The sequence below is a fragment of the Misgurnus anguillicaudatus genome, chromosome 12, assembly GCF_027580225.2.
Source record: "Misgurnus anguillicaudatus chromosome 12, ASM2758022v2, whole genome shotgun sequence".
NCBI classification, from domain to species: Eukaryota; Metazoa; Chordata; class Actinopteri; order Cypriniformes; family Cobitidae; genus Misgurnus; species Misgurnus anguillicaudatus.
Window position 1 is genome coordinate 6,325,840 of NC_073348.2, and position 27,254 is coordinate 6,353,093.

Here is a 27,254-nt window from a genome sequence, read left to right on the forward strand (position 1 = left end):
CCCTGAGACCAGGAGGAATTCACCTGCCCTGGGACAACTTCTGCCCTGAGACCAGAGAAGACAGCAGACTCCCTTTTGTCCAACTATGTTGCCCTGAGAAGAGAAAAATACGACTTCTGCCCTGAGACCAGGAGGGACTTAGCTGCCCTGGGACCATATAAGATTAAAGAGTCATGAGGAAAAGACAAAATCTAGAAATATCTGTCTGCCCTGAGACCAGGAGGGATTCACCTGCCCTGGGACAAAATTTTGGAAAACAGTCTCTGCCCTGGGACCAGATGAGACTAACAGTCATTAAGAAAAGTCAAATTTATAAAGTAGACTACAATGCCCTAAATAGTTTTAATAAGAGTACAGTAAAGCTTATTGCAATGGACTTAAACAAGCTTTCTAGCTTACCTGATAATAGCTTGATTAGCTTGACACACATGCAATTAGCAGGTGAATATACAAAAGGTGTATATATTTAAAGGAATAGTCTACTCATTTTCAATATTAAACTATGTTGTTACCTTAACTAGGAATTGTTGATACATCCCTCTGTCGTCTGTGTGCGTGCACGTGGGCGCTGGAGCGCTCCCATAAGTACTATTACGCCATACAATGTAGTTCCTCTTTTAAATCCGCTTAGAAAGTGCTACGTTTTATTTTGTACCACCAAACTTGCTCGTATAACTACTCGTCTTAAATAAGAAAAACGTTGATGTGTTTGGTCACTTCTAACTTTATCTCTGTTTGATACCATTGAATGAATGGGGCTTAGCTAAATGCTATCGAAGTGTCGCAGCGCGCTCCAGCGCTTACGTGCACGCAGTAAGATGATAGAGGGATACCAACTCTTCTTAGTTAAGGTAATAACATAGTTTAATATTGAAAATGAGTAGACTATTCCTTTAAGAAATATTTGCATGTATATACATGTATAAATGTATAAATATTTGTATGCATGTATAAATATTTGTATGCATGTTTATAGATTAATATATAATTTATTTAAATATACATTTTGTATATCTAATAAAAAAAATTCTTAAATATATGCAAGCATGTGTGTGTGTGTGTGTGTGTGTGTGTGTGTGTGTGTTCTTGTTTTTCTATCTTGGTGGGGACTTCAACCTGAATGCACACAGACTCGTGGGGACTCGTGTCACCGTGGGGACCTAAATTGAGGTCCCCACGGGCAAACCACCACAAGCTCCTCCCAAACAGTGTTTGGACTCCGCCCTGTGGTTTTTTTTTAAGTCCTCATGAGGACCATTTCAAGACAAAAATCTGTGTGACTGTGTTTCTATGCGCCCCTAGTGTTCACACATAATATTGCGGTCCCCACAAGTTACATCGTTCTGGAAAAGTGTGTCACTTTCGCCCTACTCTCTAGTGCCAACTATTGGTGAATAATAAAATTAAAATTGAATTTAAATGTTTTAGTTCATTTTAATTTGAATAAGTATACAATAAAATTATATATTATTATGCATAGACTTATACATGTATATTACTTTATAAAATAAACAGAAATAAGTAAATTTACTGTTGATGCACCAGGATGAAATTCTGGATGCCAAAAAACAACAACTTTTTAATCATATTCTTTATGTTATATTACATCATAAGGCATCAATGTATTACAATATAATAGATCTGTTAACTTATTATTATTATTATTATTATTATTATTATTATATACATTAGTATTACTGTTCTAAAAGATTTGTATTATTTAATTATAATGTTATTAAATCATGATCAGTAGATAATAACAAATTTTTCCCTCTGGGATACCCTTCTGGCTGAGCCTTTCTGCATACATTAAACAGAATTCAAATAGTTTCTTTTTAACAGATCACAAATAAACTTGGAGAAAAAGATTAGGCCCTGATAATAATTCAATCTCTTTTCCTAAAATTGTCAGCTACTGTTATTATCATTCCGGTGTGTTAGAGGAATCTATTGTCTCCAGGACTGCTTTACAGTTGCAAAGATTGGTATGTGTTACATATATAATATGCTATGCATTTAATTTTTAGCAACTCTCAAATGAGTTGTTCGAAGATTCATCTTGCCAAACCCCTTCTTGGATGATTGGTCGCAATTGCACATTACTCTTGTGTTTACAGTGGAAAGGGACAACAGTGTGTGGTGCTGGCATCTTTCTCATTCTTTATAATAATGAAACATTGTTATATTAATAAAGCCTTAAAAGGAAAAAGTTGCTTAACACATACGTTAATGAACCGGGCCCACAGCCTGGTAGTAAACACCCAAACAATAACGACATGGGTTAGCCAAACAGACACAGAGATAAAATATTGTAGTTTGTAAACCAAATTATTGCTCTCTTTCATCATGAGTCCAAGTAATTATATTAATCAATACATTTATAGACAATAACAGATAAGCAGAACTATAAACGTGAGTTAGCCTCTTAGCTTGAGGCTGAGTTAGCAGTTAGCTTGAGTGCACACAACACAAGGTACAAAACTCATATTTAGCAGACCCTAAAAGCAACACTTATTAATCATACTTACAGGTTGTGATTCAGATGAGCAATCTGGTCCAAATAAACTAGGCACTAACCCATCTTTCATATTTAACCCCATTTTCAGATTAGAGAAGCAGTGACAGATTAATTTTATGTTGACAGCCTCCTCCTTTGGAGGTGAAAATTAACCAGATTCATGGCGGTACAAACTACATTGAGCGTATTGCCCCTTACGAAAATTAACCATGGTTTTATTGTGGTAAAAGTGTAGTAACCATGTTTTTTTTTGGTGTATTGATTACTATCAGCAACCACAGTAACCACAGTTTTACTACAGTAACCATGTTTTTTTTTAACTGTAGTAAAACCATGGTTAATTTTCGTAAAGGGCGGGTTGTAACGTAGCAACTTTACGGAAAAGGGATTCAAACTATGGACAGATCGTTCAAGTCTACTCTTTTTTTTTGAAAGCCAATAACTTGAGTTATGGTTCACTTTTAGGTTTGTAGCTTTTGCAGACTGTTTACATTCACTTACCACATTACACACTACATAAAAGGTAATTTTCGCAATAGTATAATGTGCTCTTTAATAATTTGTATGAGACCAGGACACTGAAGAAGGCAGAGTTAATTATGAGAGATCCAAGCCATTGCAGCCATCTACTCATGGATATTATCTGCCATTATGTCAGACTAGATTTAAAAATTCTTTTGAACTAGCTGTCATACGTTTTTTAATTATTCTAGGTAAATTAATTATGGAAGTCATTTTTTGTCTGTGTGTTGTCTGTCTGTCTTGTTGATTGCATGGTTTAGGCCTACTGCAGGCTAGGAAACAAATAGCCACATAATACAGTAGACCTTACCTTAAAGGTAGGGTAACACATTTTGAAAAATGCTAACGCTGCCTAGCAATGAAATCGCGATCCCGCCCTCAAGTCAAATAGCCATCCAAAGTCACGCCTCTTTCAAAACACATGAACACGCACAGATCAGACGGTCACATCTCATGTCTTATTCACCAGTGAGAAAACTTTGCAGTACAAAGTGAATAACACTTCCAAAATAACCAACATAAACAACTGGTTTACATCAGAATTAGATTAAGCACACGTTCGGTTGTGTAGACGTAGTAACAATATTGTTACGCTAATCCGTAAACGAACACACATTTCATAAGCAACACAATGTTTCATCAAAGTAGAATATCTGAATCCATCTCAATACAAACATATTGCGTACCTTACCAAAAATAAACAGTGCAACGACCCTTTCAGACCCTTTGCCTCCTGCAGCTGTTTCATCTCGTGGTAAAGCAGTAAAGTTACCGATGTTAATTTGGGTTTTTGCTCTTTGCTGATCCAGGCAGTTTTTGCTGTTGTTGTTATAAAAGATGTCTTTCGTTTTGTGACTCCTGTACAGGTTGTCAATTCAGCAGAAAAGTTTGCTGTTCTCGCTGTTTACAGACAGGAGGTGAGCGCACGTGACATATGGTGTCTGCGTGGACTCGCTGCACGGTGGGCATTCAAATTACGCTTACGTATGAGGGACAAAAAAGGAAACGTCCGTTCGGACCAAAATCTATGATTGGTTGAAATTTTTTTCACAGATGACATAAATTTCTACAAATACATTTAAACAACTTAACACAGTGATTGCTATCAGGATGTGAGGAGACTTTTAACCAGCATAACTAAAAATGTTTCAGGATCAAATCTTACCCTACCTTTAAGCTAACAGAGTAACGCATTATACCCCCAGCTCATGTCTCACAGTTTATCAGTAGTCTTCCTATACTTTATGGGCTAGTAGTGATGCCATAAGATAACATAGATTGTGCGATATTGCTTTATCATAATGACAAGTGCTCATTGTGGGAGAAGGGGGCCAAATACATCTCTATTTATGAAGCTAAATGAGGTGAACAGTACAGAAATTGATGTAAACAGATCTGGATCAAAAGTTACAAAATCTACTAATCCAGCATCAAGTTGTTAGTGCTGCTATTGAAGTACAGGGGCAATGATTGGTTGCCAACAAAATAGCTAATGTAATGCCTGTGAGTTGGCATATGCTCTCCAGTTCACACAGTTTATAGAGTGCCGCATGGGTGATGTAGCTTGTAGACTAACCGGTAGTTAGCAGGACACTGATTCCCTAACCAAAAAGCCCATTCATTTTTCCCATAGACTTTTGGATTATAGCAATTAACAAACTCTCTGATTAACAAAAGTTTATGACACTTACATGTTTTGTTCAATAAAATAATCTTCACACATGAACACAACTTTTATGCATTTTGAAGTCTAAATTTGTTTACTAGAAATGAAAAGCTAATCTTGAACTACACCACAGTCTCTCTACATCAACGTCATCAGTATTAAGGAAATACTCTGTGGATGAATTTTTATTTGGAATTATGCCCATGTTGTATTGTTTTTGAAATCTTCATGCGTGATGGCATTCGATGTCTGTAGTCCATAGCAACTTGTTAGCAACCACCCTTTTAAAGACACTTAAAAGCTTTAAATAGTCTTTGTGGGGGTATTACTGTTGTGTTTTATGTTATAGAATGAAACGTGAACAAATCTCCTATGTTAACACAAAACCCCATTCACAAAACGTATTGACTTTGGGACGATGGATCCGGAAGTGCTAAAATGCTAACTCGTTTCTGGGTTTTACCTACAAAAATATGCATGTGGCACTCTAGACCATTACCTCTCAGAGCAGTTACCTGGGCCATGATGGGCATCTGCTCTAACTGTAGCAGCACACTTCTTTATTGACTTATTATTATTCACAATGTTGAGTGACAACAGAGGCCAAATCATTATGGTAACTCAAATCCTGGAAATGATGAACAATATATCATAATGACTAGTCTAATGTATGGATGTATGCATGTACATACAGTGAATATACAAAGTTAAATTTACACAAAACTTTTACCTTTGTTTTATTGGTATATTTAGCATTATTGTATGTAGTTTCAGATCATATTGGGAGGATCTGAACTAGTGGCTAAGCAAGAAGGGTTTCCCAGTATGGAAAAACTGCACCATTGTGCACTGTATTATACTTTTACCATTATTTAAATTGTGTTAGGCTATAATATATTTTTTTTTACTTTAATTGACAATTAATTGATGTAGTTTGCAAATATAGTCTTCTGCCATTCTCCTCTACCAGCTAAACTGCTACATAGGTGATCGCATTTACATTTATTCATTTAGTTTTGTCCGATTTAAATTAGAAATGAGGAATACAAGCAAATCGGCTTATGAGGAGGCAGAAGCAGCAATACATGGTTTGAATCATTGTCTAGAACTTTAAAAGCAGGAGAGGAGTAGATGTGAAAGAAAGATATTTTGCTTTTATTTTAGAAATAGTTAGGAGGATGCAGTTAAAGAGTTTCAGAATGAATGTAGACCGTGTCTAAGAACTGAAATGAAATTCTTGTTGACGTTCTAAGAATCCACTTTGAACTTCTAAGAATCAAACATTTTGATAACATTCGTGAAAGTCATTTTAATGTAAGCTACAACTTAAACTGCTTTTGGTGTTGTGTTGAAATAGTTTAAAACAAGCAGGTTCATGAATCTATGACACCACAGTTTTGAAATGGTTTAGTCACTATAGTTTATATGCAAGAAACCATCTGAAAATAAGGAATCTGGCAGGCCTCAAGTAGAGGCCTTCTATTGGTCTCAGTCAAGGCAAGCCACTTGTTTCAAACTTATTTTATTTCCTCTCAGAGGGTAAAATAATATAGGTTTTGTTGATTACAAGGCATTGTAATCGTTACTTTTTACTTTTTTGTGAATTGTTTAATAGTTCTAAATTGGATCTAAATTCATTCATGTTTTTTAATATAAATATAAATATAAATATCTTTTTACATCCACATTATGGTGAGTTTTTATAAATGGAAAAATATTATTGCTAATAAATATATTACTAAGCACAAAGCCTAAGTAATTACTGACGTTACACAGAACGTAACATTTTACGTCCCCACCGTGACTATCCCCTCCCCCACCCCGCTGGATTCACACCTGCGACACGGACTGCGAGATACTCCAGACACAGCGCGCTGCAGAGGAGAGAAGATGTCTAAGGATAATGTAAGTTTTTGACTTCTTTTACAAGGCTCTCAATATAAATTCGTGCTGTTTATTCAACTTACGTATTGTTTGTACATATATCGTAAAATGTCACGTCATTTTATTTCTATAGCGCTTTTCATAATCAGCGTAATCTTAAAGCAACTTTGCAAAACGTGTAGATTAATGTACCAAAATGAAAATAATGTCAATAATAATACTTAAATTAGGGTTTAAGGGAGTTTTAAGATCCTGTTTTAAGGCCACAGTTAGAATAGCGAAGGTTAACATACTGTCTTTTTAGCGTTAATCCACCTGTGAACTTTGTTTAATTTCAAATGTTGTTGTCTTAATTTTCATATTTAAAGACATATTTTCTAAATTTAATATCTTAAAAAGTGTTTAGATACGTTTTAATGGTCAGTAGTTGCAGCTAATGTTGGGGTATGAGGCCCAAACACGTGTACATATAGACATTAAAAGGGGCTAGAGAGCACGTGCCTTGAGAGAAAATGCCTTTTTGGGAGGTGTTATTTTAATAAATGAATATATGTGTATATATTACGAGTGTAATGGTGTCTGTATTAATCCTGAACCGTCACGGAACGGACGTCATGGTGCGCGCAGTGTTTACACGTGTTCGACTGCATTTGCAAACCAATCGCCCTATGACATCACAGTTCCGCATTCTCGCGTTATATTGATGTCATGTATTGATCGATCTGCGCAGCATGCAGTCAATCGTATGTAAACACTGCGCACACTATGACATCCATTCCGTGACGGTTCATGACAGACACCGTTACACTCGTAACATATACACATATATTATATTAACCAAGATATTTACAGTAAAAGTATAATAAAACTTAACCAAAATAACTACTTCTATAATAAATCGTGTTTGATTTTCATAAGGGTTACTTAACAATAGAACAAAATATGAAATTCAAGTTTCAAGTTTAATAACTTGAAACTAAAATCAATAAACTTGAAATTAATCATGTGTATAAAATAACGTAAATAACAAATCAATTATAAGAACTTTCAGTTTTATTCCTTATTTAAATTTATGTACAAAACAAATTGCCAGTAGTTTCTAAATCATATGTAAATGAATTCTTATTATAACTACAACATTTTCTATACTTTGTAAGCATTAAATAAAGACACTATATTGTTCTGCATTGATGGATCATAGAGATGCCTGTTTTATCAGCTCTATAAAAAATGGCCTATATGCTATTAGTGCTTAATACACTAAAGGAGGTTGTATGACGTATCTCAGAGAACTAAATGCTGCCTGATGGAACAAACTGTTATTTGCACTACAATCTGGTCAAAATAAATGGAAACACCTAAAGCATTTGGTATTTGTAGCTTTGTCTTGCTATACTGAACCTAAATCTATTACTTTTATATATTCCCAAATTGCAGTTTAAAATACAATGTAATGTCATGTCCAGTCCGTGCCCCCCCCCCTCCCAGAATGTTTTAGATGTCTCCTTATATGAAACACCTGATTCCACTCATCAGGCTCTTGCCAGAACGGCTGTTTATCAATATGCATTCTTCAGCGATCTTGCGTCCTTATGTCCTCACTCTACGTCAATATTAACCATCAAAGTTCGATTCTCAAGAAAGCAAGTATAGAGGGTGCATGAAAATACCTGGATGTATTCTCGATATCGAGGATGAATCAGGTGTTTTATATAGAGACATCTAAAATGTTCTGGGAGGCGGGGCTCGAGGACTGGACTTGAGAACCACTGTGTTAGACCATGATATTTGACTGACTGTACTGAACTTTTGCTTGCAGGAAGATGAAACTAGTTACAAGTCATCTACGTATGGCAGCTCTGGATGTACAGGTAAGATAATGAATTATAGGGTCTCATATTACTTCAAATAATTCTAATTTTTATGTTGTATACATGTTGCACATCACTTAAAACAGTATTAGCTGTCACAAATGATATTACAAAGTGGAAACTGGTTATTTTGGTTATCAGTTTAAAAGTAAAAAAAAAATTTAAGCCACGTCATACCATGGGACGTAAATGCCAGTGATTTGAGTGTTTATTGGCTGCCATGGCTGCACAAAACAAATGCAAACACTAATTTTTGATTATTATTCATGAGAAGGACGTCAATCACTAGAATCCAATCACTGCACCGTGATTTGCAAGATTGCAGTATTTTTGCATGCAAGTTATCACTCGAGACATCACTCGTTGTTGTTGTTTAGAGTCATGACTCATGTTTGTGCGTAGTTAAGTGCAACAACACAAGTGTTGTTTTTGTTTCCCCGTGACATGACCAGAGCTGAAATTTGGGTGCAGGTTGCTGGTTTGCGGTGGCCTACAAACACATTGTAAATATGCTTGTAAGAAAATTTTTTACCGAACAGTTTTGTGAATTGGGTATTAGTGCAATCCGGTTCCTCAGATTGTTATGTTTTGAAGACGCCATACAGGTTATTTATTGATAAACTGTTAAGTAGGCATGGGCTGGTTACCGGTTTCGAGGTATACTGAGGTTTTAAAGAGTCAAGGTTTCAAAACCACTAAAATTTTCTGTGATACCGTTTTCGAGGTATGAACTGTGTTTAAACAAAATTAATGTTTACATTTTAATTACATATTTTTGAAAGAATATTATCATTTAAAGGCTTTATTTTTACCTGGCATAAATGTTGTATGTTGAAAACCCATACTCTTTAAAAATAAAGATGCTTAAAAGGTTCTTTACAGCGATGCCATAGAAAAGCCATTCTGTCAAAGGTTTTTCAGAGAACCATTTCTTACCTTTTCACTTTTATAAAACAGAAAGGTTCTTTAGATGTAAACGATGTACACTCAGCCAATAATGGTTGTTCTGTGGCATTGTGAAACGCCTGAGTGTAGCATGTTCACTTTTATCATATGAGACTTACCGTATTACCGTGAGAATGAGGGACTTTTGTCAAACAATGTCTACAAATTGTTATTGTGTTGTCCACATTTTTACTATTGTTGCTTTGAGCTGTTAGACCGCAAATTTTTGGCGGCAACTGCTTATCACATGCAGTTTCATGATGTAATTGACATACAGTGCAGTTGATTTGACAGCTTTACTCTGTGATGAACCTGAGACACAACACTCTGTATCTTCACAGTCATGCAGGGCATTAGAGCAGCTCAGTCTGTTCTAGTCTTCTTTACCAAAACATTTGTTATAGATGTGTTGATGAACCGCAGTACAAATGCATGTTAAACCGAGGTGGACTGCTTTCAATGTAGTATGTACTAGTAAATGCTATGTTATTTAGGAAATGCAGGAGTAAAATTATATGACAACATTTCAGACTGTTTTATACAGTCTTTGTTTGGGCATTTTAACATGGGAAGTCTATGGGATTGACTCCCTTTTGGAGCCAGTCTCTAGCGGTCCGTCGATAAATTGCAGTTTAAGTCACATCCGTGTTGGTTTCTAAAGAGAGAGATCAGAAGATTGCTGCTTTGTCAGAACTCAACTTAAAGGAATAGTCTACCCTTTTGCCATATTAAACTAGGTTATTACCTCAACCTAGACGAATTAATACATATCTATCTTTTTTCAATGCGTGCACTGTACAGCGCGTTGTGAATGTGTTAGCATTTAGCCTAGCCCCATTCATTCCTATGGTACCAAACAGGGAAGCCACCAAACACTTCTGTGTTTTCCCTATTTAAAGACTGTTACATGAGGTCGGAGCCGATGGTGTAGTGGAAAGTGCTCCGACACATGGTGCAGACGCACTTCTGGCGACCCGAGTTCGAATCCCGGCTCGAGGTCCTTTGCCAATCCCATACCCCTCTCTTCACCCTATACTTTCCTGTCGTCTCCTTAATTACTATCCAATAAAGGCAAAAATGGCCCCAAAAATATATTTAAAAAAAAAAAGACTGTTACATGAGGAGTTACACCAGTAAGTATGGTGCCACAAAATAAAACTTTTTTTGGTATCATAGGAATGAATAGGTCTAGGCTAAATGCTAACAAATTCACGACGCGCTGTACAGTGCACGCATTGAAAAAAAGATAGATATGTATTCATTCGTCTAGGTTGAGGTAATAACATAGTTTAATATGGTAAAAGGGTAGACTATTCCTTTAAACTCCCAGAGGCCCATTAGACTGCCATTCTATGTAATGTTTATAAACTATATAGACTTCCATTTGATATAATATTTCTCATCTATCTATCTATCTATCCTATCTATTATGAACTAGTAGGAGGGAATAAAAAGGAAAAAATATTTTACTAAAGTTTAAGCAGCCTCAAGTTGGCATTGTTCAAACCTTTATAAGATTTTTGTCTTCTATGAATTATATTGCAGTGGATGATCTGACAGATGGTCCTGAAAAGACAACTACGATAGATGGTCCTGAAAAGAAGACAAAGGTAGGCAGCCACTAGTGATTCACAGGTCTGGATTTTTCAACACTCAAACTCACCTAAACCATTACAAAAGCCAGTCTGCACCACCAAGCCTTCAAAAGTATTTTGTACCCAACCATCTACCAGACAAACACAAATTTGTTGCAGGATACTGTACCCATAACTAAGACATTTCTATTTTAAATCTTAAAGGGCGTGTTGCAGATTAACCACCACTGTCGATTAATGGGTACATAAATCACTCAAGATATGTATATCATTTTTAAAATGTCTCAAAAATGGTCTTAAAGATTATTTATGATATATGTGAAGATAAACTTCGCAAATCTGCTGATTTGATCCATTCATGTCCTGACCAACAGGCTAGAGATTTTTAAACATCCTTAATCCACACTTACTAGTCTATCAAATAATATCTAAAATATATTGTTTTGTAAAATAAAAGGATGCTTTGTTATATTGTTTATGCGATCATAACTAATCACACGATCATTTTATACACAGAAGCAGCGGTCAGCAGCTGCAGCACACTCTGATCCGACCGCATACTGTAATAAACAGGCGTTCGGCAGCTTTTAACATCACGACAGGCTATGCCATTTGAGGAGGCACCGCTCATTGATCACCGTATTTTTATAAATCCTGTAAATGGTTGGACCTGCCGAACAGGTTGAGCACTCTTATATACTTTGTTGATCAGAGAGGCTGCACAGTTTGACCAGCGGGCTGCGGGAACCGGCCGCACATCACGCCGCCAGACGGTGTTGCTAATATAACTCGAAATGTATAACTATTATCAGACCAGCCCAGCGGGAAAGTCCCGACTCTCGCGATTGCCACTCCACTACTGGCTGGAAGTGAAGTGAGTGCGTTTTAGTCACCGGTCGAGAAGATTTCCCCGCGAACAGATGTGACGTGCCTCGCTCATCTTCCAGGATTTGAGACATGCTGTCTAAATCCGTTTGTGCTGAAGATCGCATACACCCATTTCAGGCAGGATCATCGTCCCCCTCAAGCCAGCACGCACGAGGATGTTAATTCTTTGTTTACTTTCTACACGAAGTTATGCTAACGTTATGCTGTCTGCCTATCTCTCTATACTAGCCTGTCTGTCTGTCTGGCTATGTATTTATCTATAATCTATAATCTTAGATCTTTACTTTACTCGTCTCTCTATAGTCACTCTCAATGCTCTCAAGGCGGCTTTGGTAAATTCTCTCCCCAGCGTGACGTCATACAGTGCGTTGTGGGGGAAAGGAGAATCACTGCAAACTGCTGTACTTTTTCGTATTATATTCCGTTTTGTGATACCCAACAACATTAAATACAATGAATAACAGTTTAAATGTTTATTATCAACAAGCAAATTGCACAAATTCGTTGAAAAATGTAACCTGCAACCCGCCCTTTAAGTTGTTTAGGGGAATATAGGGAATCCCCTGTGGTTCACCTGGTAGACTGTCTGCTGTCAACAATAAGCCATGATTTAAAGGTTCATTTCTAGAAGTTGCATAAATAGCAAAAGAAAATTAATGGCTTCTAAAAAAACATTTTCTTTGTTTTTGTTATATAGGCTCAAAGCCATCACCTGAGTCGCCTCCAAAAACTTAGAGCGCATCAGAATGTTTGTGAAGATCGATACTTGAAGGCGCAAACAAAAATTTTAAAAGATGAACGTGAAAAGACTTTATTTTTACATCAGCGCATGACAACAAAGGTTAGTTGTATTAAATCTTTTGTATGGCTTTGTTTGCTAGGTCAGTCTTGTGTTTGTTGTCTTTATGTTTCGCGCAGGTTTAATGCTCAGTCATTTGATTTAAAGTCTCCTTCAGTCTACTAAACCTCTCTCGTCCTCACCGAGCAAGCAAGGAAATTTCGCATCCTACAGCTTCAACCCTACTCCGCCGAGCACCGGGTTTTTTCATTTGTGTCTTACCACCGGTGGCAGGCCCTTGGCAGGTCTATGCCGTGTCCTAGAGCGCCGGCTTCAATCAGTTCCCCCATCCGCATAACCACGGATCCTGCTACCATTCCACCAAATATTTCTGTTATATCCACCACCATAGCGATCCGTCGTTCATTTTCCCTAATCTGTAATATTCTCTATCCTAAGCAGTTAACTTCAGGTGATTCCTAGCATGAGTTTGCCTCCGTTAGCGGCTCGAGCCCTGACGACACACTTATATCTCATATTGTCTTTTTTCAACCTGTTCTATCACCAAATCAAGCGTGAGATTGCCTACGCAGACCACCCAGCCCCACTTCCCTCCTGTATTTTTTATTTTCCTTGAAAATAAAATAAAATCCTTATTCTCTCAGTAACTCCTGTTGAATGCAATCGTTTTGAAACACACTGATTATTAACAATGGGGCCACATTTTTTCGTTCTCGGACGCAGACATCGGTTAAAGTTCATATAGCCTACGCTTTATCAATATTTTCTCTGCTACTCTTTTCGTGATGTAGACCGTGTTGGTTTTTCATTCCATGTTAGCCTACTCTTACAATGTATTGTACTCTCATCATTAGTTTTACGGAGTTTCGTATTGATTCAGCCACTATACTGGAATAATTTGCTCTTTTTTTCCCCCAATTGGTGCAAACTTAAGCAACTGGTCACGCATTCATCAGAGCAGCAGTCTTTGCGCTATATCACCACCTGCCCGGATAATAACCAGACTAAATCCGTGAGTCAGGTCTGTAATTATTTTTGAGTCTCGTGATCATACATTTGCCATTGTGTGTCTGGAAGAGGCGACGTCTCCGTCTGCTGTTGGAGATATACTATTAGGCGGATTAACTCACTTTTTACATACTCTTTTAAAGCACATTGTGTTTCTCGACACATACACTAAATACAAACTCAAGTATAATAATAACAAATGTTCTTTCCACTATTAAGACGATCAGTCACTCCGTCACCGCGCCTCTATTGTGCCTGGCTTTAAATTGTTGGCTCGTCCTTCGTTCTTCAGGACTGTGTTCGAACCCTAAGTAGTGCACTAACTAGATCCAACTCTTGCTGCCGACTTTTAATGCTGTTCCTTGTTTTTATCAAACCCTGATGGGTATATACAGCCTTACCAGGGTTTTCAGCACTCGCAGCGGCGCGCTACACCCATTTCCTTCACGTGAAGTCAAATTCACGGGTCATTTATGAATTTCAAAACTAACATTGAATATTCGTCGCCTGCCAGTCGATTCGTTTTGCCAGTTGCTGGTGGAGCCATGACGCTGATTTTACAAATTATGTCTGAAATTAATCATGGCTTAATTCTGTCCCAGGATCCCTGCTTACTCTAAATATATTTTTATGATCCCTAGTCTGCTACTCTAGATTCCCTAATAGTCGAGCTGTTTAAAAGGGTGCTGCACCAGGTAATTTATTAATCTTTTAAGCGTTTTTATCAGCCCATAAAATAAAAAATCCTGCTAGGAATGGACCTGGCAAAGTTGACATCAAACTATGCCCACATACTGATTCACGGCATTTTTGACGCCCGCTGGCGCATTATACCACCTTCAATCTCGCATCGCTGTTTGTTTAGCTTCCTGTGGGAAAAAATCAGACGCAAATTTAGTTTCGACTCGCAGTCTGAAATATGTTGGTTTTTGTTTTCGCAATTCCTTCTACTTTTACTGAAAATGTAAATACCTTTTCATTTTCATTCGACTGCAAGGACCTACCCGTCCGATGGCGCGAGCATCTCCGCTAAAGCTACCTTCCGACGCCGTGAGGGTCCTCGGAAACCAAATTTTTGGCTCTTTTAAACCTTTTCTTGAGCATTCTCATTTGACTGCAGGTGGTACCTACCCGTCCGATGCTGTGAGCATCTCAGCTAAAGCTCCCTTCGGATGCTTTGTCAAACGACTAATTCTAATGCCTCGTTTCGCTATTTAAATTTCTCACTGTCCACACCAGCATTTCTCCGACCGACTGCACGCGGAGCCGTCCCGTCCGGTGTTACAAGCATCTTAACCAAAGCTACCATCTGAAGCTGCCTGCGATGGCCTCCCAGTCAGTTTGCCTAAACTCGTTTAATACCATACCTTGTTCTAGTTCGTGAAAGCGCTCCCCGTTTGACTGCCGGCAGGGCTTTCTCGTCCAATGCTGCGAGCATCTCAGCCAAAGCCCCCGTCGGATGCCGCGAGAGCCCTCCCAGTCAAACCACTAGTTTTCCCACCGCTTTCCGTAGGTCTTTATGCTTACACTTTTTGGGGATGTTTGTTCTGGCTGCTGTCCATCATTTATTTGGCATTTTTGGGGAGTACTCTGGGTTCGGGCTAAAATTCCAAGCTCGGAGCCCTCTCCTCAGACAGCACGCCAAATATGCTTTATCTCATTCTCAGGGACAGAGGTGAGGAGATTTTTTGCAGCATCCCTCCTCCACTTGGCTTTGAAGCGTCAAAAGCCATGCCCTCCCTTTCCTACGGTATATACTGTACAAAGACATCAACTACCGGTGCTCATACAGTATAATGCGCTTCTCCTCTTGTCATGCGTGCTCCAGTGAGGAACTGAATGGCAATGAATGAACAGATACGGCAGCGCTTCGTGAGAAATGTGTAGACACATCTTGTTCGTTATATCACAATATCTGAGCATCGCAATATTTCCTGTCACACTGCACCGTTAATCAATACAATAGATTGTTTTAACTGATAGTCAAATGTTTTTATTTTGAATCAGCCCTTTTAATTACCGTATGTATGTAGGTAGTGATTTATAATACATAAATACAATTTCATTTGCCTGCTTACCCCCTTGAATGACAACGTCAACATTATTGCTGTATAATTACACTGGCAAATTCATCATGGCAGACAAAATAAATCGCAGATGAAGGGTTTAATTAATACAGGTTAAAGTTTTAATCTTTTGTGTTTAAATTTAAGTGATGCAACATAACTCGAATTAGAATTAAAGTGAGATCAACCAACCCTAGATTACCTCTAAACTCTGCTTAATTTAATCCTTGTTGGTGCAACCCACCATTCTTTCTGTGCTTTTTTCTGTTCAGTGCAGTGCAAGTTATAGACACATCAAAGTCCATTGTGCATTCTATTGCTCTGAAGCTTATGATAAAAGATAAGGGTTCCCTCAGTAATTGACAGAACAATGGGACTGTATTCCCAACCAAGGTATACAATATAAGCAATAAATATGTAATTTTATTGGTTTATTTGAAGATTATAAAACTGAATGTGCAATTTACATTTAATTCAGTAGTTTCTCTGTGTACCACACTTTAAGAACCACTGTTTTAAGCCATTAAGAGCAAGACAGCATGAAAAACATGCGATGATGTTTCTGATGATGCAGCTCGTACAGCACACAAGTACCAATATTAGTTCTCTTTCGCACCTGCTTTTGCAAATGCACACAAAAAATGTCAGAATGACTGTTTGGATGACTTTCTATGTAAACAAGTATTGTTTCTGACCCACTCTTCATCCCAAACCAGCAGGTTCATGATTTCCTCATTCTGTATTCGTATTACTGCTTGGTCCCCTCACCCTATCAGCTCAAATGCAAGATTTAGTTGCATATGTGAGTGATTTACTCACATAAGCAGTTTATGTGAGTAGTACACAGAGCCATAATTCACTGACAATCGGGGCAATTCCGCATTCATAATTGTGGATGATTCGCCTGCAAAATAGCTTTTCAGTGAACTACCGCTCTGTGTAGTAAATTCCGCTCCACCTGAAAGATGATGCCGTTTACTACTAATCAAGAAAACTGCTTTACTGGCGAGATGCGCATGACAATCCCCTCAAATATTTCGCCCAACTCTAGTTGTTCCCTTAGGACACTTTATAGTTTTAATATGTTTTAAAAAACATTTTTGGGTATTTCCAATCAAGACTTTTAACTAGTAGTTTTTATTCACAGTTCAACACACGCACAACAGAAGAATCTCCTTCAAATTCAGAGTTGAGTGAGGATGAATATATACCAGAGACAGAGGAAGAATCGGACTCTGAATCAGAGGGTTTAGCAGAACATAAGATCAAACTGCATAAGAGAAGAAAGGTTAAGTCAAAAACAAAAAGAGCTCAATCTTGTAAAAAAAGGCGTGTGACATGTTCTAGTTCCTTGTCTACCAGTGGCACCAAAGAATCCTCTTCATCTGATGAACATGAAGGGAGAGAATGCTCTTCACCTGAAAAAAATGACACCCAACAATCCTCTTCATCTGATGAACATGAAGGCAGAGAATCCTCTTCACCTGAAAAAAATGACACCCAACAATCCTCTTCATCGAATGATCATGCAAGCAGAGAATCCTCTTCGCCTGATAATTCTGATGTGACTGTCATGATGCTAAAGAAAAAAACTGATGACCGCAGACTATACAACAAAAAGTCCTACTGCTTTTTCTGTGCTAAACCATTCAGTAAAATGGCACGTCATTTGGAATCGCAGCACAAAGATAAGCCAGAGGTGGCAAGAGCTGTTGCATTTCCTTAAGGATCTAAAGAGCGAAGATTACAGCTGATTTTATTGAGAAATAAAGGAAACCGTTGTCATAATACTAAGGTGATTAAAGAAGGAAAAGGAATGGTGATACCCCTCAGCAATCCAAGGCACCAGTAAGAGCAAGTGATTACTTGCACTGCGTAAACTGTGCGGCGTACCTGAAGAGAAGATCCTTATGGAGGCACATGCAGAGATGCCATCTAAACCAGAAAGTCAAAGGAATGAAGCCAGGAAAAACTCGAGTTCAGTCCCTTTGCATGTATACTGAACCAGTTCCAGAGAGTGTGAATGCACGTTTTTGGAAAATGGTGCTTGAAATGCATGAGGATGAGATAACAAATGTTGTCCGCAAAGAGAAGGTCATCTTAAAATTAGGGCAACATCTCTTCAATAAGCATGGCCATGATGTCACAAAACATGAATATATCAGACAAAAGATGCGTGAGACAGGGCGCCTAGTCCTCCAAGGAAAAAAGAACGGCAAGTTGAAGGAGGTTTCAGATTTCTTCATCCCTGCCAATTTCCCTGATGTAATTGAAGCAGTTCACAGTGTGGCTGGCTTGAATGAGGAGACGAGCACATTCAAAGCACCATCTTTAGCGCTGAAGTTGGGACACAACCTCAAGAAGATGGCCAACATTATTGAATGTGAGGCAATGATGTCAGGTGATAAAAATGCCCTTAGCAACGTGCAGGCCTTTAAAAAAATCTGCGACACTAAATGGAGTGAGTGTGTGTCATCTCAGGCACTCCGAAATTTGAGCGAGGCAAAATGGAACTGTCCACAACTTCTTCCCTTTGCTGACGATGTGAAAAAAATGCACCAGTATCTTGACAGACAGAGTAAGGAATACCAAGCAAAACTTGAAAAAGAACCAAGTAACAAGCACTGGGCAGAACTTGCAAAAGTGACACTCTGTCAGGTGATACTTTTCAATCGTAGAAGGGAAGGAGAGGTATCCAAGATGGCCCTTAATGCTTTTATATTGAGGGATACCTCATCGACTCATCCAGATGTAGAGCTTGCTCTGTCAGACCTTGAGAAAAGACTTTGTAAGCACTTCCAGAGAATCGAGATAAGAGGCAAACGTGGACGAAAGGTCCCCATTCTACTTACACCTGAAATGATGAAATCATTGGAGTTACTGGTGAACCATCGCCGCGAGTGTGATGTGCTTGATGAGAATGTATTTCTGTTTGCGAGACCACAAGCCCTCAGCCACTTCAGAGGTTCAGATGCTATCCGTCAAATAGCTCGAAGCTGTGGGGCTAAACATCCAGAGGCATTGTCCTCTACTAAACTGAGAAAGCACATGGCCACGATGTCCAAGGTCCTCAACTTGAAGGATAATGAAATGGATGACCTTGCTGACTTTTTAGGACATGACATCAGGGTGCATCGGCAGTTCTACAGGCTACCTGAAGGTACCTTACAGCTGGCAAAAATCAGCAAAGTTCTAATGGCCATGGAACGAGGTCAGATAGTAGACTTCAAAGGAAAAAATCTCGATGAGATCCAGATTGATCCAAAAGGTAAAACAGGGCTGAGTAAATAAAGTAAATTAATTTACAAATTTTTCTCCATAGATTTTTTTGGCAGATGCATGTTATGATCAGCAAGTAACACAACCGTTGGTTATAGACAATTGTTGAATGTAGCCTTCAAAAAATTAGTTGCTAGCTAATCATTTTGTCTTATGTGGTTGCTGTTTTTTTAGAGCGGGTACTGATGGACAGTGATGTATCAGACTCTGAAAATGAGAAAGAGATGACTGGAAAATATCCTTCAAGTTCAGCAGGTATGTAGTCAGTGTTGCATCTTCTACACTTAGCAGGCAATAATTACCACTGACGACTTGAATTAAAAACAAAAGAACTTATATATAACTTGTTATAAAACGGTTAGTTCCAATCCTTGATTCTGATTGGTCAATAGGTGTGCTTTATTCACAATAAAACACTGCTATGACCGCTTCACCCAACAGTTCTATTTAATATCACTGCGCCCTTAGCAACACCCTTAGCAACACATAAACATATAATGAGACAAAGTCTGAGAACTGTTTGTTGTTTTTATTTGAGCTTTCATGTTGTTGTTCGCAGTCAGGGACTATTTTTTCTAGCGGAAGGAATGCTTTTATTGATTTAACTTCATGAAAGTTGCACTAATATATTTTTTACTTTAATATTGTGTGGTAACCGTTTTATAAAAGCAATAAGGTACTCGAGGCAAGTGCTGTATCGTGAATAAGTAACGGCTGAAGGGGTTGCAGGCACTCCGCTTCGCGTCGTGCCTAACAACGCCATTCAGCCCTTACTTATTCACGATACAGCACAGCCTCTCGTACCTTATTGCTTACTTATATAAGAAGGAATTCACTTCTTCCTTCCAGCCTAGCATTCCAGCAAAGCACTATGGGCAATGTATTCTTATGGAGAACAGCACAATAAATGACTTTTTAAACTGTTACTGTTGTCATTTTTGGAAAACAATTAATTAAACATTATCACTTCTACGAATTTAATTTAATTCACAGCCATCAGCTACTAATAGGGAATGATGGAAAAGTTAGAAATATTACTCGAAGAAAAATTGAGAGTGCTTACGGATATTTAGGAGTCTTTATTCAATAATCTTTTAATAAAAGAGAGCTGTTGTGTGTTCAGACTACAGATAAATCGAGAAGGAAGTGTAAAGATGTTTTAGTTGTTTCACATGTTAATCTTGGTTTAAAACGTGACACAATTACTGGTTACTAAATTGTCAATATTCTGTGCGATTATTGAATATTGCATATTTTGAAAGTCTTCTCACGTGTGCTCATATGTTTATAACAGGCAAAAACGATAAACAACTGCATCAGATTGGCGAGGACTTAGAGGAACCACATGCAACAAGTAAGCTGTTTTTCAGGCACTAAACATCCTATATTATATTTTTATTTCCTGATAAAAGAAGCAAGCGTAAAGATGTTTTTGTTGTTTTACCTGTTAAGTAAGGGTAATGTATAGGCAGCAGGTTGTTATCACAGAAATAAGCCCCAACAGTGTGAGCGCTTGTTTCACGATAACAACCTACTGCCTGTACACATTATCCCACTTATTACGCAACTATTTACATCACAAGTAACGTAAGGAGCGTTAAAAATTGTTTAAATATTTTAATTGCTAATTTTTTTACAAATACAGACCTTCCGTGAGGAAAACCTGCTTAATTTCGGTTTTAAGATATGACAAGATGTTCAGATGTCACAAACACACTACTTGGTTTAATCATTTGTAAATACACTAACTGTTTTTATCCAATTCAAAAGTTGACTGAATTTGGATGTTTTCGACAATAATGGGTATTGTTCAAACTTTTAAAGCTGTAGTCTACGATGTTGAAAATCTGTCGAGAAAGCCTGAGACCGTTAGTAAGTTTTAAAAAACTCATCCCGCCCCTCTGTGCTACCTGATCTCTCCCACCGGGAAACGACCTGAACAACGTCACTCAGTCAAGCTGTGATCACCGGTAGTAAACATCGGAACAGAGATTTACCGAGCAGTAAACACATAAAGCCTTGAAGGAATTAACAATTATGATTGTAATTGACGTTATTTACTTTCACAACAACGTTTGGCATACGTTTCCCCTCCTGAGCTTCAAGAAATTATTTTGTAAATATAATTACTTTGACCCGTGATACGCGATGCTAAATGGCTAACATTTCAATGCCGACCGGCAGCATGTTGTCAGACTCACAAAAAGATATTTATGTAACACCTCACACAATAAAAGTATAAATAGATGCGTACCTGTTCAACAAAAAGTCCGCCGTGTCGGCGTCGGTTTTCTGCCCCAAATCTCCCTGAAGCTTCCTCCAACGGTCAATGGCGGACCCTATATTGATTCTACTTAGAGTCCGGCGTTTTTCAAATTTTTTTACCTCTGCTCTTTCCTCTACAGACTTCCTTTTTCTTCCAACCTTTACTGTAGGGACAAGAAGCTTGCTGCTGTCGGTTAGTTTTTTTTTCCATTAGTGAGATGTTGCTGCTTCGCTAGCTAACATACACTGACACAAATTTCATGTCGCAGGCAGGAGAGGGGCGGGGTGGTGTGCGATTGGGTGGAGATGCGAGCGCGAGGTGGATTTTCAAGTGTAGCGGGGATTGGATGAGAGCAGTTAACCAATGTAAGCTGTCCGGCCGGACAGTTTACGTTGGTCAATTTATCTGCCGTCGTACACCCAATAGACTGAATGGATTTTTTTTATTCTTTTTTCTCTTCATATTGTTAGGATTTTACTGTAGAACCATAACCAGCATCTAAACGAGGTTATTAATAATGAACAATCTTTGAAATCGTAGACCATAGCTTTAAGACAACTTTTATGAAAGGTTTTGATTGGCTTCAAATATTGACTAGTATATAATGTCATACATGTTATTTAATTATATTTAAATATTTATATTAAATTTTTGTGTAATATTAAACTCTACCTGTCAAAATGATTTGCAGCCGTGTGTTATTAGTTTCAGGCTATTATTGTTATCTTGGAATAACATAACTTGGAATTTCGCAACTGGCCAATCAGAATCAAGCATTGTAGAGTGCCGTGTAATAATCTTTGTTTAATACATGTGTGGCACAATTTGCATATTTTGAAAGTCTTCTCACTTGTGCTCATATGTTTATAACAGGCAAGAGCGATAAAAAACTGCATCCGATTGGCAAGGACTTGGAGAAACCACACGCAGCAAAGAGTAAGCTGGTTTTTAATTATCTTATGAAATGGGTCACACTTTCCATTTTTCTGTGAAAGTTCAGTCAAAATCAAGTAATTTCAGTTTGAAATGGCCAAATAGATAGTGTGTTTTTCAGTGATTTGTGTTGGTGGAGAGTTGTTAACAGCAGCATAGAAGATATAAAATGAACGGAGTGCTCTAAAAAGAAACTGCATGGAGAGAATTCAATTTAAATTTATTTGTATAGCGCTTTTCACAGTTTACACTGCTGCGAAGCAGCTTTACAAAAGGACAGAATGTGGAATACACATAGAACACAACATTTTAGAAAAAAAATTATGGATCAATTTGTAGTCCAAAGTTGGCATCGACTGAAGTCCTTGCAAGGGCAGATGTCATCTTTCCATATGTGTTATGTCATCTGACGGATGCAGGATTCTCACTGGAGCTGGCGTAATCGCTAGTTACCTCAGGTTAAGCATCCCAACGTAGAAACAGAAAAGCAAATACAAAAAATAAGCATAGCTGCTGTTCATAGCTTGTTTTAGGAAGAGTCTAGTTAATAAGTTATTTATGACTAAATGCAAAATTACAAGATGCAATTATGTCTGTTACTATTTTGCTTGACCCCAAAGGAGTTCAATAAGTCTGTCAACATAAGTCCTAAAACATCATTTGTGTTATCTACATGCATGTTAAAGTCTGCAACTATCAATGAATCAGAGAAAAGCTGCAAATTTTCAAAAAAGCAGTATAGACTAGGGTTGCCTGTGTGACGTCACGCCATGCCATTTGGAGCAGCCATCTTGACGGAATAGAAAATGCTAAACTGCCTCTCACCGGTTAGATCACTTGCTCATCGCAACACCGTTTTTCACCGTCGTTTTGATATTTTCTTGTAATTAAATCATTTAGTTTCGTTAGAGCGAGCAAACACTGAATGTGTCTTCTGTCTGAATTTAACGGAGCTGAACGCGTGTCACATCACAGAGCAGCAGGTGTCAGATTTCATTTATTCCTGTCAGTGTGCGAGGCGAGCTGACTGACCAGACGATGGCAGAAGCCGCGTGTTTACTTGTTTTTGTGTTAATATTCAAATATGATGTTTAATATAAGCAAGATCGTTTTGTTGTTGTGTTTTTCATTAAGAATAATAATAAACCCATCATTCATGCAGCGCTTTATGGAGGAGTAGCCGGTTGCTCTGCTTGGGACTGGCGGCGGGTACTGTCAGAATTACCTGCACACACTGGCTCAAGCATTTAATTAAACCAGCTGTTGCACTCGCGTTGCACACGGATTCATGTGCGATTTAATGCAGCGTACGCAACCACTGCATTTAAACAGTTGCATCTAATTCAAAAGTGAAAGTAAAATGCGCACGTCTGCATGCGCATTTATAAGCCCCTCCCACCCGGTGAAACTGGTATCATTCGTTTGTCATGCGCTGATTAACCGGTGGGAATTCTGTCACCGCAGCAACCCTATTGCTGACCCATCCAGACTCGTGATACCGATAGCCTGCTAAGCTTTTGTATGCTTTTAATGAAGCTCTGATGTAGCGTGATGGGAAGTGAATAAGGTAGCTCTAAATGTCACCGAACTCAATGTCAGGAAGTTTTTCTACACATTTAATGCCTGTATAAAGAACTTGTGGTTCTTCATATGGATCTATGATTCCTAATTCCTTTATCTTCCTCTTGTATATATCTTTTTGTGATGCTGATAAGTGCGATGACATGACGTGAAGAGTTGGCTGAGGCCGCTGCGCTAATAATAGATAGTGGTGGGGGGAAAATTATTCTATTCGGTTAAAAAAATTTTGGAACGCAATTATATTAATACTGTAGCGCAAAGTATTGCAATATTTAGGCTAATTATAAAATAATTACAGTATAATAATATACTAATAATATATATTACTCACCCCTAATAATAGATCCATTGATTGCCACTGAGTAGCAGACGGATGTATTCCATCAAAATGGCTGACAAGTGGCTAGGGGTCATGTGACTTGGAGATCCCTATTAGGCATTTTTGTCTTATATATGATAGAGTAACTTAAAAACTACTGTAGGTGGAGTAGACGTATTTAAACCAATGTAGTCATTCTGTTTAAGCCAGGTCTCAGTTAGTCATAGTACATTAAAACCATTACCTGTGATCATTTAATTTACTATTAAACCCCTAGGTGTGAGCGAGCTAATGTTTTGGAGCCCTAATTTGATTTTTTTTTTTTGTTAACTTTGTTTGATATTTTTTTGTGGATTGATGATAATCTGATTTTTTTTTAAGATTTTACAGGCAACTTATTGTTTGACCTCACTATCTGGGGAAATACACATGTGCTTTTATCGATTAGGTCTGTATTTTTAAGGGTTGTACTTACTAGTCAAATAGTGCGCAGTATCTTCGAGATGATGTCCGATGGCAGATCCTGTCCAATTCTGCTGGGGTGCAGTCCATCGGGATGGAAAAGCCTAGGTCACTCCCAGAAAACATCCCAGTTATTTACAAAGAGCAGTTTTTGTTTATGACACATAGACATGAATCATTTATTGAAAGCAAATAGTCTACTGAACCTTTCGTGTCTTTGTCGGTATGGCAGAGTGGTGTTGACACAACAATCCTCATCGTAGAAGATGTACGGCGTATTGTCTAGACCAGGTGTGTCTGCCTGAACACAGCCCACAGAGGTGTCCAATCCGGTCCGCATGATGATTTATACAGGATTTTATATAAAAACTTTCAGGTGGGATGCGGCAGTCACTGGTAGTTTATATTCCGAAGCAGACATGCAGAAAGCGGCAAAACGCGGACTGTTTCAAAGGCAGAATGTAGGTGGTCCGGACGCGGTGCTTATGTTTCCCAAATTCCTGTCATTTATGCAGGCATGGCTCTGTGTGGCAAGTGCCGAGATAAACCGCAGCTGCGTGGCGATTCTGACGCGTACAGCTTTAACAAGCCGTGATGGCGACATGCGACAAACTGCAGTGGGTTCTAGTTTAGAAAAGGTTTCACACACACAAAAGTCCGGTGGTCAAAGAAATGTAAAGAAGCACAATTTTAAAGCATAATGTCTGTGTTTTATGACTTCAAACTGTATTAGGTACTGTAATGTTTTACAAAACTAGCGCTTTCTTTGCAAAATGACTGTTCTCATTACAATTAGATCTGTTGCTCAAACTGGGCCTATTTAATTCAAGCATATGTGCAACTTTTAATTAACAAAAATCTATTTCAGACTTATATGTAAAATGTATAGCCACTGCTTAAACATGTAGATAAAAGAAAGGGAAAGGTTCTCCGATATACACAAGTTCACTTCACCATTTCCTTATGCAGAAATTGATGATTAAGAGTAATAAAATCTTTAAAATATGGTCCATTTTTGTCTTCGGGTCCAGTACATATCTTAGATAGTCACTAAATTACCAGCAGTTTTAAACATTGTTACAAGGTGCTAACTAGATTGTAGCAGAAACTGGAGATCATGTATTTATTTGTTATGTTATGAGTCACTTTTATCACAATAACTAATTACTTATTCATTTCATTTAGAATCTTCAAAAAACGCACGGAGAAAGTGGTCCACAGAAGAGATCCAGGCTGTGGAAGAAACACTGATGGACTACATCAGGTCTGGAAAAGTTCCTGGAAAAGCCCAGTGCATGGAGTGCATTGAAAGGTCCCCAGCAGCACTTCAAGGGAGAAGTTGGGAAGGGGTGAAATGTTATGTTAAAAATCGCATTGATTCCATGAAGCGTAAAATGTAAAACGATAGAGCCTTTATCAAGATGTTTTTCCCATGTTTGTGGATAGGATCGCATTGGTTTGTTGAAAACTTAAACTAAAAGTTAAAGGGCCTTTATAGGGCTGGGTGATAATTTTATGTTAAAAATCACATTTATTCCATGAAGCGTAAAATGTAAAACGCTAGAGTCTTTATCAAGATGTTTTTCCCATGTTTGTGGATAGGATCGCATTAGTTTGTTGAAAACTTAAAATAAAAGGTAAAGGGCCTTTATAGGGCTGGGTGATATATCACATATGATTATTTATGCACATCTCATCAGTAAAGCAGTTTCCATTATTAGTAGTAAATCGCTATCACCTGCTTTCCAAAGATCTTCTTTCAGATGAAGCAGCATTTACTACACAGAGACGTAGTTTCCTGACAAGCTATGCAATATCACATTAATTATTGTAGGTGATACGTCCGTGATAATGAATGTGATATTGCATAGCTTGTTAGTAAACTACGTCTCTGTGTAGTAAATGCTGCTTCATCTGAAAGCTTTACTGATGAGATATGCATGATAATCACATGTGATATGTCACCAAGCCCTAGGCCTTTATCAAGATGTATTTTTCCCATGTTTGTTGTTGGGATGTTAAATCAGTTAAATAAAGAATACTGACTAATCAAGAGATCTATTTTTGTGTACTGTTACAAGCTTATTTATAGAGATGTATTGCAATAGATCGTGCAACCCTGTTGAATGCCAGGGATGCAGTGTTTTATTTTAGGAGTGGTCTCCAGTATGGACAGATCATTTTTATTTAGCAAAGGCCGTGATACCCATGGTGTAATTTCCCCATTGACATTTCCTGTTTGTCATACAACATGTCTGTCTTAGTTATCAAAGTTTGGACCTTTTCAGATTGTCAAAATTGAAGAAAATTAGATGTTAAACAGGAGTGAGGTAAGGCTTTTTTCACTGTTTACATCCCTAGGAATGGTCTTAAAATGCAAAAGTTGATGGTAAATAGTGAAATGTAAGATAAAATAAAAAATTTATTACAATTTAAATAGACATAATTCTTCCTTTAAAACAACTCTTTAATGATTGTCTAAACTTAATCTTTATTGTTGATCATATACAGGTTTATAATTGTATAAAAGTTAAATTTCTAATAGTGACAACTGGTGGTGGTTTGAGGTAAGGCACAATAGCGATGTCCCCACCAGAATAGAAAAACCTGACAGAAATTAAGCTTGCTAAACGTAAGAATTTTTGATAATAA

General features: G+C 37.8%; 2 protein-coding genes across 4 annotated transcripts; both read left to right on the forward strand.

Moving 5' to 3' along the window:
- Positions 1-6,089: 6,089 nt before the first annotated feature.
- On the forward strand, positions 6,090-17,493 carry LOC129424253 (uncharacterized). Of its 2 annotated transcripts, XM_055180855.2 has the most exons (5): positions 6,090-6,611; positions 8,410-8,461; positions 10,952-11,016; positions 12,587-12,730; positions 16,910-17,493. In XM_055180855.2, exons 1-5 carry the CDS (start codon positions 6,597-6,599, stop codon positions 17,486-17,488), a joined length of 855 nt encoding a protein of 284 aa, XP_055036830.2. In that variant the 5' UTR covers positions 6,090-6,596; the 3' UTR covers positions 17,489-17,493. The 2 variants fall into 2 exon arrangements, with proteins under 2 accessions (XP_055036830.2, XP_073729937.1); XM_073873836.1 differs by lacking the exon at positions 12,587-12,730.
- Positions 17,494-17,682: 189 nt separating this feature from the next.
- On the forward strand, positions 17,683-26,663 carry LOC129425581 (uncharacterized). Of its 2 annotated transcripts, XM_073873834.1 has the most exons (5): positions 17,683-19,030; positions 19,216-19,296; positions 20,336-20,395; positions 22,181-22,243; positions 25,788-26,663. In XM_073873834.1, the coding sequence occupies exons 1-5, from the start codon at positions 17,683-17,685 to the stop codon at positions 26,000-26,002; spliced, it is 1,767 nt and encodes a 588-aa protein (XP_073729935.1). In that variant the 3' UTR covers positions 26,003-26,663. The 2 variants fall into 2 exon arrangements, with proteins under 2 accessions (XP_073729935.1, XP_073729936.1); XM_073873835.1 differs by lacking the exon at positions 20,336-20,395.
- The last annotated feature ends 591 nt before the right edge of the window (positions 26,664-27,254 follow it).

Coding starts and splice junctions, on each gene's coding strand:
- LOC129424253 (XM_055180855.2), top strand. Junction 8,462..10,951: donor TGGCAGCTCTGGATGTACAG/GTAAGATAATGA, acceptor ATTATATTGCAG/TGGATGATCTGACAGATGGT. Junction 11,017..12,586: donor GTCCTGAAAAGAAGACAAAG/GTAGGCAGCCAC, acceptor TTTGTTATATAG/GCTCAAAGCCATCACCTGAG.
- LOC129425581 (XM_073873834.1), top strand. CDS start 17,683: ATGCAGAGATGCCATCTAAACCAGAAAGTCAAAGGAATGAAGCCAGGA. Junction 19,031..19,215: donor GATCCAGATTGATCCAAAAG/GTAAAACAGGGC, acceptor CTGTTTTTTTAG/AGCGGGTACTGATGGACAGT. Junction 22,244..25,787: donor GAAACCACACGCAGCAAAGA/GTAAGCTGGTTT, acceptor CATTTCATTTAG/AATCTTCAAAAAACGCACGG.